General features: G+C 38.9%; 8 protein-coding genes across 8 annotated transcripts; all 8 read right to left on the bottom strand.

Moving 5' to 3' along the window:
- Positions 1–6: 6 nt before the first annotated feature.
- Positions 7–3354, bottom strand: TM35_000121530 (argonaute-like protein; the record flags this gene model as incomplete). The annotated part of the gene is made up of 1 exon (XM_029025128.1): positions 7–3354. The coding sequence occupies one exon, from the start codon at positions 3352–3354 to the stop codon at positions 7–9; it is 3348 nt and encodes a 1115-aa protein (XP_028883444.1).
- Positions 3355–4134: 780 nt separating this feature from the next.
- TM35_000121520 (putative ubiquitin hydrolase, putative,cysteine peptidase, Clan CA, family C19) lies at positions 4135–6636 on the bottom strand (the record flags this gene model as incomplete). The annotated part of the gene is made up of 1 exon (XM_029025127.1): positions 4135–6636. The coding sequence occupies one exon, from the start codon at positions 6634–6636 to the stop codon at positions 4135–4137; it is 2502 nt and encodes an 833-aa protein (XP_028883443.1).
- A 787-nt stretch (positions 6637–7423) lies between these two features.
- Positions 7424–8494, bottom strand: TM35_000121510 (uncharacterized protein; the record flags this gene model as incomplete). The annotated part of the gene is made up of 1 exon (XM_029025126.1): positions 7424–8494. One exon carries the CDS (start codon positions 8492–8494, stop codon positions 7424–7426), a length of 1071 nt encoding a protein of 356 aa, XP_028883442.1.
- Positions 8495–10713: 2219 nt separating this feature from the next.
- TM35_000121500 (Flagellar Associated Protein) lies at positions 10714–11451 on the bottom strand (the record flags this gene model as incomplete). The annotated part of the gene is made up of 1 exon (XM_029025125.1): positions 10714–11451. The coding sequence occupies one exon, from the start codon at positions 11449–11451 to the stop codon at positions 10714–10716; it is 738 nt and encodes a 245-aa protein (XP_028883441.1).
- Positions 11452–11927: 476 nt separating this feature from the next.
- TM35_000121490 (uncharacterized protein) lies at positions 11928–13562 on the bottom strand (the record flags this gene model as incomplete). The annotated part of the gene is made up of 1 exon (XM_029025124.1): positions 11928–13562. One exon carries the CDS (start codon positions 13560–13562, stop codon positions 11928–11930), a length of 1635 nt encoding a protein of 544 aa, XP_028883440.1.
- A 764-nt stretch (positions 13563–14326) lies between these two features.
- Positions 14327–14908, bottom strand: TM35_000121480 (uncharacterized protein; the record flags this gene model as incomplete). The annotated part of the gene is made up of 1 exon (XM_029025123.1): positions 14327–14908. One exon carries the CDS (start codon positions 14906–14908, stop codon positions 14327–14329), a length of 582 nt encoding a protein of 193 aa, XP_028883439.1.
- Positions 14909–15453: 545 nt separating this feature from the next.
- On the bottom strand, positions 15454–16170 carry TM35_000121470 (uncharacterized protein; the record flags this gene model as incomplete). The annotated part of the gene is made up of 1 exon (XM_029025122.1): positions 15454–16170. One exon carries the CDS (start codon positions 16168–16170, stop codon positions 15454–15456), a length of 717 nt encoding a protein of 238 aa, XP_028883438.1.
- Positions 16171–16991: 821 nt separating this feature from the next.
- TM35_000121460 (mitochondrial processing peptidase alpha subunit) lies at positions 16992–18392 on the bottom strand (the record flags this gene model as incomplete). The annotated part of the gene is made up of 1 exon (XM_029025121.1): positions 16992–18392. One exon carries the CDS (start codon positions 18390–18392, stop codon positions 16992–16994), a length of 1401 nt encoding a protein of 466 aa, XP_028883437.1.
- Positions 18393–18486: the final 94 nt, after the last annotated feature.

Raw genomic sequence — 18486 nt, 5'->3', positions numbered from 1 at the left:
TTGGTCTTAGAAAAACCACAACCGTTCATTTAATGGGGCAGGAATCATATCGTACTGTAGTGGTGGTGCCGCATCCAAGAGCCGCTCCGCCACACTTGCCAGACGATGTGCACACCGTGTGGACATTGGTAGTTTCGTGGATTGCGTAGCCAATACGTGTGAGAGGACAAATGAGAGTTGCTGCACATCAGAGACATCCAGTGTTGGACTTACACTGTGAATCGTATACTGCACTGTTCGGGCTGTAGACATATTACAATCATGATTCTGTAAAAAGAAAGATGGTAATACACCCTCATCGTTGTCAAGAGCAATTGGAGTAAGGGCCTGCACAACGGCACCCTTCACAACATTTCCCACTCCACCAGATTCTTTACTTTGATGTACAAAACGTACATTCGTTCGTTTGTGTAAACACATAAAGGTGAAACCACAACCTGGCGGTATATGAGCTTGCATACGTGGCATCTCACTGTACACATCACCATCTTGAAAGATTACAACTTCATCCACACCACCGTAAAGATCAGATGCCTTTTGCAATAATATCCGGAAGTGCGCCTCCACCTGATCCACCTCCTGTCCACGGGATTCATGTTTCCAGAATAAAGGTAAAAGATGATTACGTTCAGATGTGCATAAGATACCAACCACCGCACCTGTACTGAATGTTGTGGTATGACAGGCATCAATACCAACAATAAGTACACGGCGTTGGGCCACGGCTGGAACTTCGCGGGCGACATTTATTCCACGAAGAGTATCTGTTTCAAATACCATACGTAATCGTGCTCGGGCATTTTCACATAATAAGTTCTGTCGTTTTGGTGAAGAAGCAGGAGGCATAAAGACAGCGAGAATACCACGTGTTAAACATTCTGCAAGAACCCATCGTGATGGACGAGTTTCACGTTCTCCTGAAATAATAATAACAACTGTATTAGGATCTTTCAGTACTCCATCAGTGGCATTGGTTAATTGTTGAACGAGAAACCGTACAGCCTCTTTTTCATCCGGTACAGTAATAGTCGTTGTTGTGCGAAAGTACCGTGCCATTGCGTGTGCGGTCTGTGTAGTGCGTGTTAACTCGGCTTCATCCATGTGTGATGGGGCAATTGCCACTACGGCAAAAGTTGTTGGGAATGATGCTGGTGGAGGATGACGCATCGCTGAAGGTGAAGATGCGGCGGATGTGGAAATAGATTTCTTAAACTTTCCTCCTTGTCGCTGTTGTTGTTGTTGACGTTCACCACTCTGCCCAAAACTCTTCGCCGTTGCCCTCTGTGGAGCTGGTAGGAGTGAGAGTGATTTACTGCTGAGCGGCTGCGCGGCGAGTGTGATGCCCCACTGCTGCAGTCCGGACTGCAGGGCGGTGCGAAATAACTCCAAAATGTCTAATCGCCGCGCCGGCAGGAATGAACAGGCGGTGACGACAATATCCTGCCAGGACTTCATGCGGGGATCGTAACAGCAGTGAAGGGCCTGCAGGGGCACTACGGTGTAGTCCACCAACACGGCGTAGGGCTGACCAGCATCCAACTCCCGCACAAACCGCTGCAGTGCCGGATCGAGATCTGTCTCTGTTGGGGTGATGTTAAAACGAACAAAACGAATAGTGGAGTGTCGCAGGGTGGCCGCAATCACAACAGGCGTGCCTTGAACAGATCGGGCAATTCGTTCTTCCGTGGCACTATCATAAGGGCCGCTGCCAAAGTGTTGTTTGACTTCTTCCCATAATGAAACTTCCACGGCGACTGTACACTTGGTATCAATTTTCAGTACCAATTCACCAGGAAGAGAGGAAAGAGTAGTTTCCTGAGGAATATCAGGTATTATTTTTAATGTATTTTCTTCTTCTGTTTGCTTTTTTTTTCCTTTTCGTTTTTCTTTTTCTTCCTCTTCCTCTTCCTCTTCCTCCTTTGCGGTGGTGTCTTTGCCATGTTTACGTCGTCGTTTTTTCACCGGCTCCACATCACATGCTGCGTTTTCTTTTTTTTTTTCTTCTTCTTCTTCTTCTTCTTCTTTGATAACTTTAAACGTGGTCTCTCCCACCTTCATCTCCACCAATCGCATCCCACCACGGCTTTCAAACACACGCACATGATAATCCACAACTTCATACACAACACCCACACTGAGTGTAGATGACTTGGTAACATTCCACAAAGATGCCATCGTTACACCTGAACCATCCTCAATTCTGTAACTTTGAACAGGTGTCTCTTTAAACTCAAATTCACGTATAAACTCCTTAACAAGAAATCGTAGTGGTGTATTAGTGTGATGTCCCGCAGTGAGTGTTGTTAATACAGCCGTGGTTGGTACTTGGGAATGAGAAATAAGAGGAACCACAGGTGTTGTACTTTCTTCTGTGGCCCCACTGACATCTACAAATACGGCTCGTAGAATAGTCCCTTTAAAGATACGAAGTCCAGATACACTGATACAATCATGTGTACATACAATTTTTCCATTTGACTCACGTCCAACAGAAAACTTTTTTCCCTCTTGCGTTTCTTGCCTTAACGCCCAAGAAACAATTTTATTCGTTACTTCCTGTACATCATTGGGAGACATCTTAGACATTGCGGCTTTACCTACAAAACGTACTTTACACCCTTCCCATCCCATATCAAGATACTCCGGTGGAAGTTCCAACGCCTTTGTAGGTAGCGGGGCTGTAGAATAAACCTTATTGCGTACATTCACAAGCGGAGGGGCTTCTGGGACACAACGACGTAGAAATCGCTGAACGACAATCCACGCCCGTCTCTCATCCACTCGTCTCACAATAGAAGTAATATTAGCTGTTGTTGCTGTTGTTGTGTTTGTATTTGTTTCTGCTTCTTCAACAACAACAACATCTTTCTTTCGACGACTTTTTGATTTACTGCTGCTGCTGCTGCTGTTGTTGGTTTTGTTCGTTGTCATTTTCTCCTTGTTCGTTGGTTTTGTGTGAAAAATACGGCGAGTGGCCACAATTTCATAAGAGAAGAGCTCCAGTGTGGGATTTATGTGTAGAGGAAATAGATTAGATGTAACACCATCCTCCCGCACTCGTTGACGAACCACAAAACGTGTCTTTTTATCAACAAATCGATCATTTGCATATCTTCGTTTGAGATCATGCAGTGTTACTTCCTTGGCTTCATCTGACCAAAAGGCTTTTGTGCTGCTGAGCTTCACACTGTCCTCTTGGAGATTAGTTTGGATTTGGGTGTAGACATTCGCATTACTGCAGCTTCCCTGATGATACTTTGGCTTTAACTTCTGTTGTTCTTGCTGTTTATATCCCTCCATTCCAGACGCTGCCTGAACTGTGATGGGAACACGAAATAAAAGTGCCCTTCGCATCATCACTTCATCATACAGAAAGAGTATTCATTTGTAAGGAAGGAAGAATAAAAAGAAAAAGAATAGAAAAGAAACACAAAAAGGAGGGTCTTAATGGAAGCGTACACTCATTTAGGCAAAAACACCTAAACACACCTAATCACAGATATATACATACGTACATACAGAGAGAGAGATTGATAAATAAATAAAGAAAGAGGGAGATCAACTCAATGAAAGAGAATACAGAAAGTATATCACAATGGAACTGTAGTAAACGCAAAGAGACTACAGACAGGGGGAAAAAAATAAATAAATAACTGCATTACTCCAATTCAATAAAGATCTCGTAAAAATCATATATGGGAGACATACAAGTGTATATCTACTCTTTCCACCACTCTCTCTCCCCCAAAAAACAAATGACAATAAAAATAATAATAAAAAAGACAAAGTAATCGTATAAAAAGCAACATCATATATATATTTTTCTACTCATCCGACCCGTTTTTTTTTTTTTTTTCGCTTATTTTAACGTTCTTCTTTCATCTCATGTCTTTCATTTCTTTTTTTCTCTCTTGCCTGTTTTTTTTCTGTCTTTTTCCCATCATACGGGTACCACTACCCTAAATATCCTTTTCTACACAAGTTCTCGCACTATTCGCATTCCCCTCGTGCTGTTTCCTGTAGAAAGAGAGACAACCACGCAAAGTATTGGAATCAAAAGAGAGAGAAAAAAAAAAGAACAGTAATCAAAATAATAATAATAATAATAATAATAATAATAATAATAAAATTGGCTCATGCAACACGTTCATATAATAATATGTAGGATGTGGAAGTAATCACCCCACTCACTGGAATGGGCACACCCCAATACTCCTGCACTTCATTCTCGGAGAGTTCATACACCGTCACATCATCAAAGCGCCGCCATTGGGATCCGTGCCGCACACATGTGAAGTAATGCCCGAGATTTGGCCCCTCGCCGGTGTGCGTAACGAAGCCACTGAGCACAAACCGTCCTTTTCGTTGTTCCATTCCATTTAACTTTTGTAGTAAACGTGCAGATGGCTGCGGTATACCAGTTTCCGTATCCACGTGTATATGCGTGTTATTCTTTTCTTCGTTCCGTTCCTCACCATGATGATGAGGATGACGATGATGATTATTATAATGATTACTATTTTTGTTTTTGTTTTTGTTGTTTTGACCGTTTGTGGTATATTTCTCATTAATATCATTATGCGTAATATTATTATCTTTCGCTGCGGAATTACTATGCAGATCCCTCGGAGACCACGTAGGAAGGCCCTTGGATGGTAACCCAACATCATAATAATAATCATTAGGATGATGATGATTATTATTAATACTATTACCACGACTATTAACTCCATCCGCAGCGATAATATTTCTACTATTATCACTTACATTACCACTAGAAGCCGCACGTTCTCTGTTATTATTATTATTATTATTATTATTATTATTATTATTATTATCATCTTCATCTTCATATGGTTCATATTCCACCAAATCAATTTCACGTGGAAGAGCGACATGAACATTCTTCTTCTTCATCCCACCAGTCTTCTCATCATACTGAAACCGTTTTAAATGTACTAATAGAGCAAACTCTGGCAGACGATGTACACGAATCATCTTTTGTGCCACTACTTGCTTCTTACAGTGATTACAATACAACTTATTGTTACCGTAAAAGAGTTCTGGTTTACCAAAGTTCTCCACACATCGCTGCAGTGATGTGCCCTGCTCAATATCAAGACTAAGATCTACAAAAGGCTCACGTTGAACCGTTACACGCTCACACTCTAGACATGCCATCAGTGAGGCGAATTGACCACCAAATATCACCTGCAATGGTGATAATGTACTCTTATCAACAACAGTAGTAGGAATAGCAGCAGCAGCAGCAGCAGAAGGAGCAGAAGCAATAGAGGGAGTAGCAGCTATAGAGGGAGAAGATGGTGAGGTCGCTGCTGTTTGCGTAGCCCCTCGCAGTTCACACAAGTCATTAAAAGAATCAAATGTTGATATGTTATTCGTATTGAACCCCCCAGCAGCTCCTCCTCCTCCTCCTCGCAATGCAAGTGGAAGTTCCACATTTGCATTCTGAAAATCACTAGTATCAAAAGAGTTTGGGGTATTAACATTACTTTCTTTTCGTCTCCATCGCCATTTTTCTGACCATTTAAGATTTTTACTACTATTGTTATTATTCTTTAAATCAAAGAAAAGTTTTCGGTTTTTCTCATTCTCCATCATATGTGTCTCCACATCTATCATGCTACTAAGTATAAAAATAGCAAATTCATGGGCATCATGTTGAAGATCATTATTAAACGTTGAGTTGAGGCTTTTTACACAGGAAAGGAGTGGTTTTGGTGAAATAATATCTTTACGTAACTTTTTACTATTACTTGCCTTATGCATCTTTGCAATGATATCTGTGAAGATCCTCAATACAGAAGATTCATCCAGACCGACAAGTACTTTTCCCCGGGATAAAATTTCATGCAATTCAAGAAGCCGCAGTCTTAGTGGGGTACAGTGGTAGAAAAGCTGCAGGACGGCATTACAATAACAGGTGTTTCCATAGTTTTCCAACACAGCAGGATATCCTTTGATTTCTAAAAAACGTGTATGAATAGGTACAGTACTAGAAATAGATATATTAGACTCTGGTGAATTCTGTGAGAAACCTCCTTCTCTTGAAGAGAATGAATGCATACGAAACGATAACAGAACAGGTGTAGATGGTGTATTTGGTAGTAGTTGAGATATATATGTTGGTATAGGCGATGATGGCTGGGCTGCTGCCAGGGATGGTGAATTCGGTGATCGTGGGGCGGCAATAGTATTACTAGCAGTCATAGTAGTATTAGTATTATTATTAGAATTAGAATTAGCAGTAGCAAAGGTATTTATCCTAGGATCACTATTCATAGTATTACTATTGATATCATCATGACTATTAACACTAAATGGTCCGAAAAGATTTTCTTCATTAGGATCTCCTTTTCGTAATACCGCAAAGGGTTCACTCCTCTCTGTTTTATGAGTAATAGGATGTGTGGTAACAGATTCACTCTTTTTCTTTCCTCTCTCCCTCTCTTCTGATGATTCCTGTAGTCCACGAGCTGCAGGAGGAGATAATGTTTTTGTTGAAGTTTGTGATTTAGTGCGTGTTTTTTCAGAATTAACTCGTGTTTTTTGTTTAATACATGTTTGTGCTTTTCCCCGTTGATTCACAGAGTTCTTTGAAGTGGTTGTTCCCATTAAAATATTGCTATAACTTTTTTATTACCACTGCCTTTTCCCTTTCGCTTTTCTTTTTTATGTATTTTGTTGGACTCTTTCAAATGTCTCTTTTATTTTTTTTTCTCTTTCCTTTACGGACCTTTTTATTTGCCAATTCTTTTTTCTTTTTTCCTTTATGGTTTTTGCGGCATTCTAGTTTTCCAGAGAAAGAAAAGTAGAAATAAAGAAATAAATACATCAACAATTAAAACCACTCCCCGCCAAACTACAGAGAGAGAGAGAGAGAGAGAGAGAGATGGATCCAATAATAATAATAATAACAACAAATAATAATAATAATAAACTGCCACACACACACACACCATCCCACAATGATGGGAAACACAGTTAAACAAGAAGAGAAAAGGAAAGAAATCATTTACTTAAAGGACTGTGTGTTTTCTGGTGTTGAAATACAATACAGCAAACGGGGAACCAAAAAGTGTCTATATATATATATATATATCTGTGGCATAGCTGTATAACTCTGTTCATATCCTGTACGGAGAGAGAAAGAGAAGGAGAGTTCTCGACATAGCTGAGGGAGATATGAGAACCAGAATAATAATAATAATAATAATAATAATAATAATAATCATAATAACTGGAAAGAAAAAAAAAAGAAATGAGCATATCCTTTTCTTCCCTCTTCTTCTTCTTCTTCTTGTTAACCCTCAGAAAACATAAACAGAGAGAGAGAGAGAAAAGTATAAAAACGAAAAAAAAAAAAAAAAATAACCCCTCTGGTGTTTGCAGGCGTTAAACTCTAAGCCGTCATGACATTTTTCAACAGTTCTCTGAATGTCAAATCCCCCGCATCCACTGGCAATACAGTGTTCTCTGTTACCTTTTTAAACTCTGCACACACTTCCCCTTCTTCATTCTTTGATAACTGTACAATACCATACTCTAGGGCCTCATGAACATCACGTGGATTAACGTTAATCTCTGAAAGGGCTTTACTAACGGGTTTCACTTGATGTCCAAAGAAGCCATTCATGAGATACTTTTCATGTTTAAGTATTTCTCCGTATATAATCACTTGCATGGCGTAACGGTAGAATTTACTGTTAGGGAGATGTAAGAGACATCCCGTGCAGGGAGTTTCAAAGGAACCAAAGCGAAAAGCACTCGTTACACTTCCACTTGTTTTCCAATCACCAATGAGAAGTTTATGTGTTTGTTTATTACGAGCAATAAAGTCTACAGTACCCGCTATTCCCCATGATGGACTTGCAATCACCTGTTCAACGGCAATGATATCGTAATGTTTAATGATCTTCTCCACAACGCGATCGGCAACTACCATATAAGCCGCCTCTTCTCCATGCAACATGGCTTCTTCAATAGACTTTTCTGTTCCCCCTCCCTTTTTCCCCGTCTCTGTATCCTCCTCACTCTTACTTCCCTTCTTCTTCGTCTTCTTACTCTTACTCTTCATATTATTATTATTATTATTATTATTATTATTATTATTATTATTATTATTATTATTATTCCCGTTTATCTTTTCCATCTCCTCCCGCTTCTGCTGTCGTTTCAGGAGGAGTGTCCATGTGGGTGGTGGGAGTCCCCGCAGGGTGTTCTCGATGTACTCGTGGATGTTTTTCCCCAAGAGCGCCTGCCGGGTCCACGCGGCCCGCACCTCCGCCGGCGGGAGGCCCGACTTGCGGGCGACGGCGGCCACCACCCGCGGCTCGTCGAAGGGGAAGTGCCGGTCGAGAAGGCGGGAGACCGGCCGGAGGGCCGTCGGCGGCTGACCGGCGGTGTATTGATGCCAGCGACTGTCAAACCGCACAGGCACCCCACTGGGATGCGGCACAGCACGAATAGACATATATATATATGTATATAGATAAATATAGATAAATATAGGTGTATTTTTTTCTTTTCTTTTTCCTTCTTCTTTCTATGTATGGATGAACCCTGTTTATATATATATATATATATATATATATGTATATATATCTGTGTGTGTGTGGGGGGTCTATCTATCTATATTCAACTGGGTAACAACACCGCTAGGCCGTGCGGCTGTTACGACTAGAATCTATGTCTACTCTGCTATCGTGATGATTAAAGAAATAAATAAATATATATATATATACAAATATGAGAAGAGAAGAGAAGAGAAGGAAAAAAAAAAATAATAATAATAGAACATTCATACAATAAGAATCACCTCCTATTTATCAAGTATACCCCTTCACCAAATCCATCTCATTTGATATCAGTAGTAGTCTCTATTTCCATCATTCACACATACATGTATACATACCCACCCATCCACACAGATACAGACACACACACACACACAGAGAGAGAAAGGTCTTTCATTGTATAGATTCCAATCCATGTGTTGGTTGTATTCTGTGTAGTGGTGGTAGTAATTCTCATTTCCTCTTCATACATAGATAAACAAACAAAAAAAAAAAAAAAAAAAAAAAAAAAAAAAAAAAAAAAAAAACAAGAAAAAACAAAACAAAAAAAAAACCAAAAGAAACACCACAACACACAACACATCACCAAAGAAGAGAGGCAGCTGGTCCATCTCTCACTCTATTTCCACACATACGTACATACATACATATATTACATACATACCATTAAGATAGCATACATGCACACCTCCACGTTTTTCTTTTTTTTTTCTTTCTTTTTGTTGTTGTTGTTGCTGAAATAAAGAAAAAAACAAAACATAATGATATTCGAAGAATACTCAAAATAAAAAAAAAAGAAAAAAGAAAAATAAACAAACAAAAAAAAAAAAAAAGAATTCAGAGGTTTCTTTTTCAAATTACTACATGTACAGATTAGGGACATAAACACTTGAATACCTTCTCCTTCTCTTTCTATATCTATGTTCCTTTTTCCCTTTTTTTCTTTTATTATTATTTTGTTCAGTAGTATATATATATATATATTATCAGCAGCAGCAACAATACTCGTACGTGTTTGAGTGTATGTATGTATATATGATTATCGGTATGTGCACATGTACATATACGTGTATGTGTGTGTAAGTGTAAAATTTTATCTTTTTTTTTTCTTGTTTTTTTTTTTTATTCTTTCCTTTTTTTTTTTTTATTCTTTTCTTTTTTCTTTTTTCCTCAGTAATCATTGTGTTTGTGTATACCAACTGAGTCGTTACATGTCGTTTCTTCATCGCTTGTATCTCTTTTTATTTTTTTTTTTATTATTTTTTTCTCTTTTTCTTTTCGTTCGTTCGTTCGTTCTTCTTTCTTTCTTTTTTTTTATTTTCTTCTATTTATTTTCTTTTTCTTTCTTCCTCTTTCTGTTGTTCTGTATAGATGAGAGAGTCTATCTTTGATATAAAGACTCTTTCTTCTTCTTTTTTTACTTTTCTCTATACTTTCTTTCTCTCTCTCTCTCTCTCTTTTTCAGAGAGTCATTCTTATTTTAAATTTTTCTTTTTTTCTTTTTCTTTTTTCTCTCTCTCATATTTACACCCCACTTTCTTTCTTTCCATCGCCTTCATAAACCTTTCGTTTTTTTTTTCTTTTTTACTGCCGTGAAGACTCTCTCTTCTTTCTTTACATTTTCTCTCTTGCATTCATATATTTATTCTCTTCTTAATACTCAGAAAGATGTATAGATAGAGATATTACATGACGAATAACAAAAAGACAAGTCTGGGTGTATTATACGATAAGAGCTGATCATCAAATAATAGCGGTATAAAAAGAAAAAGGAAACAAAAAACAAGAGAATAGAGAAAACAGAATCATATAAAAAAACAAAAAACAAAAAAAACAAGAAGAAGGCGAAAAACAAAAAAAAAAAAGCAAAAATAACAACAAGAGAGTTGAATGTGATTTAAGAGAAAAAAAAAGGGTAGGCCAGTCATTTCATGCTTCCTTTACCATAGACTACTCTCCCCCTTTTCTCTCACACATTCTTTATTTCTCTCTTTTTCTCTCTATCTCATACACAGACACACACACACACACCTAAACACACACACAGTAAGAAGCTATAGTCCTTATATATATATATATATAGACTATAAAGACTCCTTCTTCATTACACACAACTCTATACTGCCTCTACGGGCTGTGGCGGTGGTTGTTGTTTAGGCTCCTCCGATTCTCCCTGTTCCGTTGTCTCCTCCACTTGTTGTTGTTGCTGCATTTGTTGTTTCTGCTGTTGTTGCATTTGCTGCTGCTGTTGCTGCTGCATCTGCTCCTGCTGCTGCTGTTGTTGTTGTTGGGAGATGGGGAGAAAGAGTTTAAACTCTGGTGGGAGTTCCTCCTCTGAGTAGAGTCGATCGCTGAAGTACAATCGCCGCACCCGGCAGTTTGCATGCAACTGCACGCGTAGAGTCTCGAGATAATTCGTCCCATACGCCCGTCGAGTGAAGTCGGCTAAATTAAATTGGATCTGATTCCATCCCTCATCCAATCGCATTGGCATTGTGCAGGTGAAGGGCTTCACGCGGGTGGTGCTCTGATAGTTGGAGGCCCGGAAGCGGCGGCGAATGCCCTTATCGTCGAGAATGGTCACCTCAAAGGAGAAGTACCGCTTTAAGTTTTTAATGATCATCACGAGAAATGGGAGTTTAATGCCAAGTGTCTTCTTTGGGTCTGCCGGGCAGGTGATGTAGCACGTGCTCACATTGCTGCCGACCACCTCCAGCACGGAGGATTGAATATCTTCATCGGTGATGCGCTTCACATGGCCATTGCGGACCTGCGTATCCCATATCTGCAGTGGGCGGGAGCCAATACTGTAGAGAATAGAGAGAAAGCCAGATTGATAACTGTTGTGGAACATTGCTGAGTGGCTTTCGTTTGTTTTCTTTTTGTTTGTTTGTTTGTTTTTCTTTTTTTCTGTTAAATGTTATTTCTACCTTTTTTTTTTTTTCTTCTTTTCTTCCTTCTTTTATCGTGTAATGGGGTGTATATAATATATCGGGTGTGCTGCACACGTAGAAGTTGCGCAAAAAAAAAAAAAAAAAGAAATTGGTTCACTTGAAAACACAGAGAAATAATAATAACAATAAGAAGAAAGAAAGAAAGAAGAAAAGAAATATAGATAGATAACATACACATAAAGTCTAATAATAATTATTACTATTATAGTTATTAACACGACCATTTGTATTACCAGCACCTCTCTTTCTACTCATAGTAATGACACCATCAACGGTAAATAGAAATACAAAGAAAGAAAGAAAGAAAAAACAAAAATAACTCTTTTATTTTTTCTTTTTCTTCTTATTATTATTATTATTATGCGATTGTATATACTTAATCCAACACGAGTGCCCGCACACAGGCCACAAAGTCCTCCACGGTAACATGTAATGCCTGAAGGACTTCCTCCAATGCATTATCTCGCTGTTGCCACTCCGTCCATCCCTGCGGTGTGCAGAGACCAGCCGCTGCGGCCATCACAAGAGCGAAGAAAACACCCGTCGCCGTTGAACTCCCAGCCGTGATGGCACTCGGCAGTGCGAATGGAAACCGCAGAGTTGTGAGAAGTCCATCATTCTGCCAAACACTCCACAGACGTACAAGTGTTACTTCATCATATAAGAGTAATCGTGATAGTGTTGCGGTGGTTGGATGAGAGAAGATTTGAGAGGCAAATAGAGAAAGTCGCTCCTGTTGCTGGAGTGGATTTACACAAGGAATAGTTTCTTCTTCTTCTTCCTTTTCTCCAATCCATTGCGGTTCCACTCTCTCTAGACACTTCTCACGGATGGGCTGCATACACTGTGTATAGAGATTACCTTCTCCCTTTACACAAACCCTATCATCCTGCCTTACATTCCCACCATTGGAACTATTAGTATCACTACAATTATTATTATTATTATTATTATTATTATTATTATTATTATTATTATTATTATTATTATTATTATTTCTGCGGCATAATTTCGCGAATAGAGATTTTGTTTTTGGTGTTGAAATGGTGAGAAAGAAGTCGTATGCCATTAACGACATGGGAAGCAACGACTCCTTTCCATGATTGCTGTTACTACTCACAAGTGTGGATTCCCGCATGGACCGCTCCCACACACATTCCACGCCCCGAATTCCTTCCAACACTTCTCGCATCTTTTCGGATTCCCTGTTTTGTACAGTAATATCCTTCTGAAGAGAAGAAGAAGATACTTCAACTTCTTTTTCTTTTTCTTTTCCGTTAGACTTCTTTTCTCTTTCTTGAATATTAGCGACGACTGTAGATTCCGCCCCTGCCAGTCGCTGAAGAGAGGCGAGACTCATATTTGGAAATAAAGCCGCAATCGCCTCCAGCACCTCCGCCCGTTCATACACCAGCGATGTGGGAACATTATCCATCAACTCTTTAAACTGCACAGCACAGTCAGGAGTACAGAAACGATCTATAAACTGCACACCACGAAAAGGAGTTATTTTCTCTTCTTTTATGATTGTATTATGATTATGATTATTATTATTATTATTATTCCCAACATTAACATTCATTTGTTGTTCACGATACTTTTTATACTTTCGAAATGTCTCTGTTACTTCGGGATCATCTTCTTCACTATTCGGCCCACTATCATCATTTTCATCTTCCTTTTCCTCACCATCATCATACATCATCACATTTCCTTTAAAGTTGTTTATATTCATATTTGTATTTGTAGTGCTGCTTTTAGAGACTCCTGTTCCCTCTATTGTTTTCTTCTCTCTATACAGTGGTGTACCTCCACAGCCTAACATACCACACAACCCACCGTGATTACGCTCCACGAGAAGATCCCGCATGGTACTATTATCAAGCAATGTGAGCATTCGCTGGGCGGTTTGTGAGTCCTGCAGGAAAGGTGTAGTTGTGCAAGTGAGATACTTCAGTACTTCCAACACGGCCTTATCGACTACAACCTCCCAAGCCCCACCTGCTGACATGATGTAAATGAAGAGAAAGAAAAAAATAGAAATAGAACCCTTCTTTTCTTTTTTTTATTTACTTTCTTTATTTCTCTTTGTTCTTCTAGTAGGTGTTTTCCTCTCACACCCTGATATATATATATGAGATGAAAGAGAGAAAGAGAATGATATAGAATATATATATATATATAGACCCAGCAATGATATGCAGATTCGCAGCAAAAAAAAAAAAAAAGGATAGAGTAATTAATGCATATACATATATAAATATATATCATATAAAGGAGGAGGGGTGGAGGAATAGGAAAAGAAAAAAAGTAAAAAAAAAAAGTGTAAAAAAAAAGAAAAAACAAAAAAATGGAAATACTCATACGGAAAATAAACGAATAGAAAGAACGATTGAGTTATAACCACGAAAGAAATCTAGAACAAGAAAAAAAAAAAAAAACAACGAAATAGTTAACATTAGTGTGTAGATAAGATATACAGTTCCATCTTCCAACCCAGTCTTCTTCTTTTTCTGCTCTTCACCAACCCACACTATATATAGAACCCCACTTTTTTTTTTTTTTTTCTTTTCCCTCATTCCTAATCTCTAACCATCTATCGTATTTTCTAGCCGCTGTTAAATATTTCAACATGTCCATATATAGAAGGGACTACCACTCATACTACTCATATCACTACAACCAACTACTAAATAAATAATAATAATATTAATAATAATAATAATAATAATAAATAATACTACTATCAATACTACCTCGTTCAGAATTAACGCGCTACGCGTTTTGTCCCTGTTGTTGTTGTTGTTGTTGTGATTGTTGTAGTTCTATCCCTTGTTGCATTTCCTCTAAATCATCCTCCCGCAATCGCAGACGTTGTCTGGCCACCACCCGCTGCACTAATCGCTGCTGGGAGAGTGCGTTTGTTAATCTCCCGCCGCCCATCGTCTCCCGCGATCGCTTTCGTCGGCTGCAGAGAGAGAGAGGGACCATGCCGGAACTGTACTGATGGAGAAACTCCATAATGGCCGTGATGGGAATAGAATCCGCGGAGGAAACGAGTGAGGGACGGCCGGCTACACCTTCTTGTATAGATGTCGTGATACTATTATTATTATTATTATTATTATTATTATTATTATTATTATTATTATTATTAGTGGTATTAATAATATATTGTTGTTGTTGCCTTTGGAGTTGTTGCTGTTGATAGTTCAGACAAAACATACGAACGTCCTCTGCTGTGGCGGCTTTCATCATACTTCGCTCGTGCAGGAGTTCATTACATCGTCGTTGGAGGATTTGCAATTCATTACGCTGCAGTTGGACGGTTAGACGGTACTCCTCCTCTACGCTCATTGGATATTTCTCTCTTTTCTTCTTTCTTTTTTTTTCTTGTTTGATTCTTCTCTATTTCTCTTTCTTTCTTTCTTTCTTCCTTTTGTTAGTTATGAGAGTGATTCTATGTATTTATAAGTTAGAGAAATAATATATATATACACACACACACACATAGAGAATGTAAAGAAGAGAAGGGAAAAGAAAAGGAGAAGAAATAACAATCGCCAATAAAGATAGATTGATACGAGTTATACAGAGAGAAAGAGAGTAGATCATTACAATGATATATATATATATATACTAAAAAGTACATTCATATATCTCTTCTTCCCTTTGCAATAATGGACACAGATATATATATATATATATATATATATATATATATATAATGAGTGCACAAGGGGATATCAGGGGAGAAAAAGAATAAATAAATAAATAAATATTACAATAACGATACAGGAAGGAGAAAAAGGAAAAACACATATAAAATACAAATACGCGTTAATTATATAGACAGAGAGAGACACAGAAGCAAGAAATAAATATAATAATAATTTATATCCTTAGAGACCTTTAAGGCCTTGTAACCATCTTGACAAGAGTTGAACTTCTGCCTGCAGTTTCTCTTGCAATTTCACATTTACATTTTGTTTACGCAGCAGTCGACGACAACATCGCGTTGTTAACATTTGACGAAATGTCAAATAAGTGAGTTCCCGCCGCATAGCCCCATAATAGGCAATACCAACCCACACACCGGCGTAACCCAATAAATAGGTGATGGGCTCCACTAAATTCCAATCAAAACAGACATACACCCAATAAAAAAGTATAATAGCTTGTGCAGTTAATAATAGAAAGACGAATAAAATGTAACGATCTGCATAACGCTCTGCAACTTTCTCACACATTGTTGTTTTTGTTTTTAGTTTCTGCAGTTCTGATCGTTTCTGCTGTAATAGAGGTTCAAGGCAAACATCACGGTAACGATGGAGTCCCTCTAATGTGAGGAGAGTCACATCACTAGTAGTTACGCTCTCACCATGGGATCTATCATTTAGAGTATCTATAGAGTTCTTGCTATCTTTTTTACTATTATTATTATTATTATTATTATTATTATTATTATTATTATTATTATTATTGTGATCAGTAGTGTAATTCTTCTGTGAAGAGTATTCCCGGCGGACTACCCATACTGCCAACACTCCACAGATATTGGGTTTACACAGTAAAGTATGTCTACTGCACGTACGTATTACTCTACAGTGAGCCGTCATTAGAGATCTTTTACTTACTTTCTTTACTAACACTACCTAATCCCCCCACAAACAATATTAACCCAAGAAAGAAAAAGAAAAAAAAAAAGAATAATTAGATAGAAAAACAACACATATATATTTAGAGGTAGAGATAGATGTAAACAAAAAATATTCTCTTCAATAGTTCTGTCATTCTTTTTTCTTTTTTTTTTTGCTGTTGCTACAAGGGGCAGTTTGGTGTGATGTGTCCAATAAATTCTTCATCATTGTGATTCCTTTCCAGTTTCTTCTCCAAACGCAACAGTTGAAGAAAACAAACTGGAAAACAAAACAAACAAACGAAATCCAAAAAAAAAAAAAACAACAACTCCATTATCCACACAATGTGAAGAAACAACACACACTATTAACACACATAATCAACACAAATACACACACACACAGACAGACAGACAGACAAACAATGACAACCCACACAAACACTGTTGTCTGTCATTTTTCCTAACTACACCTCTCTTCCCATATATATATATACGCAAAGAGAAAAATAGAGAGAGAGAGAGAGAGAGAGAGAGAGACTCATTCACCATTTAACCCACTTCAGTTCTTTTTTCCCCCTCAATTCATAGAAATCTCCCAACTCTCACTCACTCATACACTTAATCTAGCTTACAAATTCAAATATCATACTCACCATCCTAGAAATATATAAATATATATATACCAACTCCACATCCCCCCTACTCCACCCCAACATCCCACCCAATCCTTAATACAGGTTATATATAATGTCTGTTCTTTTCTCTCTTTTTCCTAAAAAAAAAAAAAAAAAACATTCTTTACTTCACCTTCTTAAGACTAGCGACCTTTGGAAATGTAAATGTAGAACCCGTAACAAACACTGCGGGAGCCACTGAGCTCGCCGCTGTTAATGCCGCCTCCACTTCACTTTGCGTGACTCCATTAATAGCTTCCATCACCTGTGCGGCCTCCACTGGGGAAGTAGCAATAAAATCACAGTAGTCACGAAGCATATCAAGATGACTGCGTGCAAATGCCATCTTCGCACGTGCACGTCCAGCCGCTGCGGCCTCACTGGAGACACTTTTTGGGAAACAGCCTGTTGCGGTTTCTAAGAGTGTCGAGATCTCCTTTGGGGCTCCCCGCAGGGTGACGCCCATCAGACCCGTAGAGGCATAAGGGCGGTAGAAGGTCTGCACACCGTAACTGGCACTACAGGCGAGTGGCATGGCCTGATCTATTGCCGATTGATAGACTTCACGGGCCACAAGTGCAGTGGCGTACTTCTTCACATTATCTTCAGCTCCAAAGGTTGGGGCTCCAATAGCGGCAATCACTTCTTCATCCATGTCTGGAACTGTACCCATTGCCTTGGCACGATCCTCAAAGGCCACTTCCTGTTTTCCAGGATAGAATTGTGTAGATTCATTCGCGTGTGAGAATTTGGGTGGTTGACACTTCGCATGATGTGGTGCCTCTGCTGAGTGTGGAAATGGGAGTGATTCATATGCGGCTATTAAAGCATCATGTGGAATATTCACAGCCGCCACAGTGACGTTCTTTGGATGAAAGTACGTGGCCCAGTGATCTACAAGTGCCTTTTGATTACAACGATCATTTGATGCGGCTGGGACCATGCGAGGAGCACCGAGTGGTTCTTTAAAGAAAGCCACCGTCTCCAATGCATCCACACAGTATTCACGTGGATGTTGCCAACGTAATTCCTCACGTTGATTATCCATCGTATCACGGAAACGCTCCACATCACTTTCATGAAAACGAGGAGCCACCACGCCAGTAGCAATCATGGAAAATGGCTTTTCCCACATATCCCGACGTCCCTCTGCCTTCCAGTGAATATACCGTTTGTTAATCTCACCATGGCCATAAGCCGTTCCCGTCGCCCGCATTGTGCGATCCACCTGAAAGAGTGAACTGTCCATATTGGAGGTTTGAATAGCATAACGCATCACATGACTTAAACCAGGACAACCCAGTGGATCATACTTTGGCCCCGCATCCACGTAAACACCAAATACACTGTGAGCGCCATCCAAGTCCTGCGATACCACGCGGACGCCATTTGTGAGTTTCGTTGTCGTGAGTTTTCCCATTTTGGCTTCTTGACGTTCACGTGGGATTGGGCCAAAGGCTTGTGTCAAAGACGGTTGTCCAAATTTATATTGGGAGATGGCACGGTGTTGTGTACGGCGAAACATCTTTTCTTTTTTTTCTTTTTACTTCTTCTTCTTTATTTCTTCTTCTTGTCTTTATCTTCTTTTCTTTCTCTTCTTCCGTTTCTATCTTTGTTTC

The sequence above is a fragment of the Trypanosoma theileri genome, assembly GCF_002087225.1.
Source record: "Trypanosoma theileri isolate Edinburgh chromosome Unknown TM35_Tth_12_V1, whole genome shotgun sequence".
NCBI classification, from domain to species: domain Eukaryota; phylum Euglenozoa; class Kinetoplastea; order Trypanosomatida; family Trypanosomatidae; genus Trypanosoma; species Trypanosoma theileri.
Note: the sequence above shows the minus strand (reverse complement) of the source record. Positions and strands in the feature narration are given on the sequence as shown.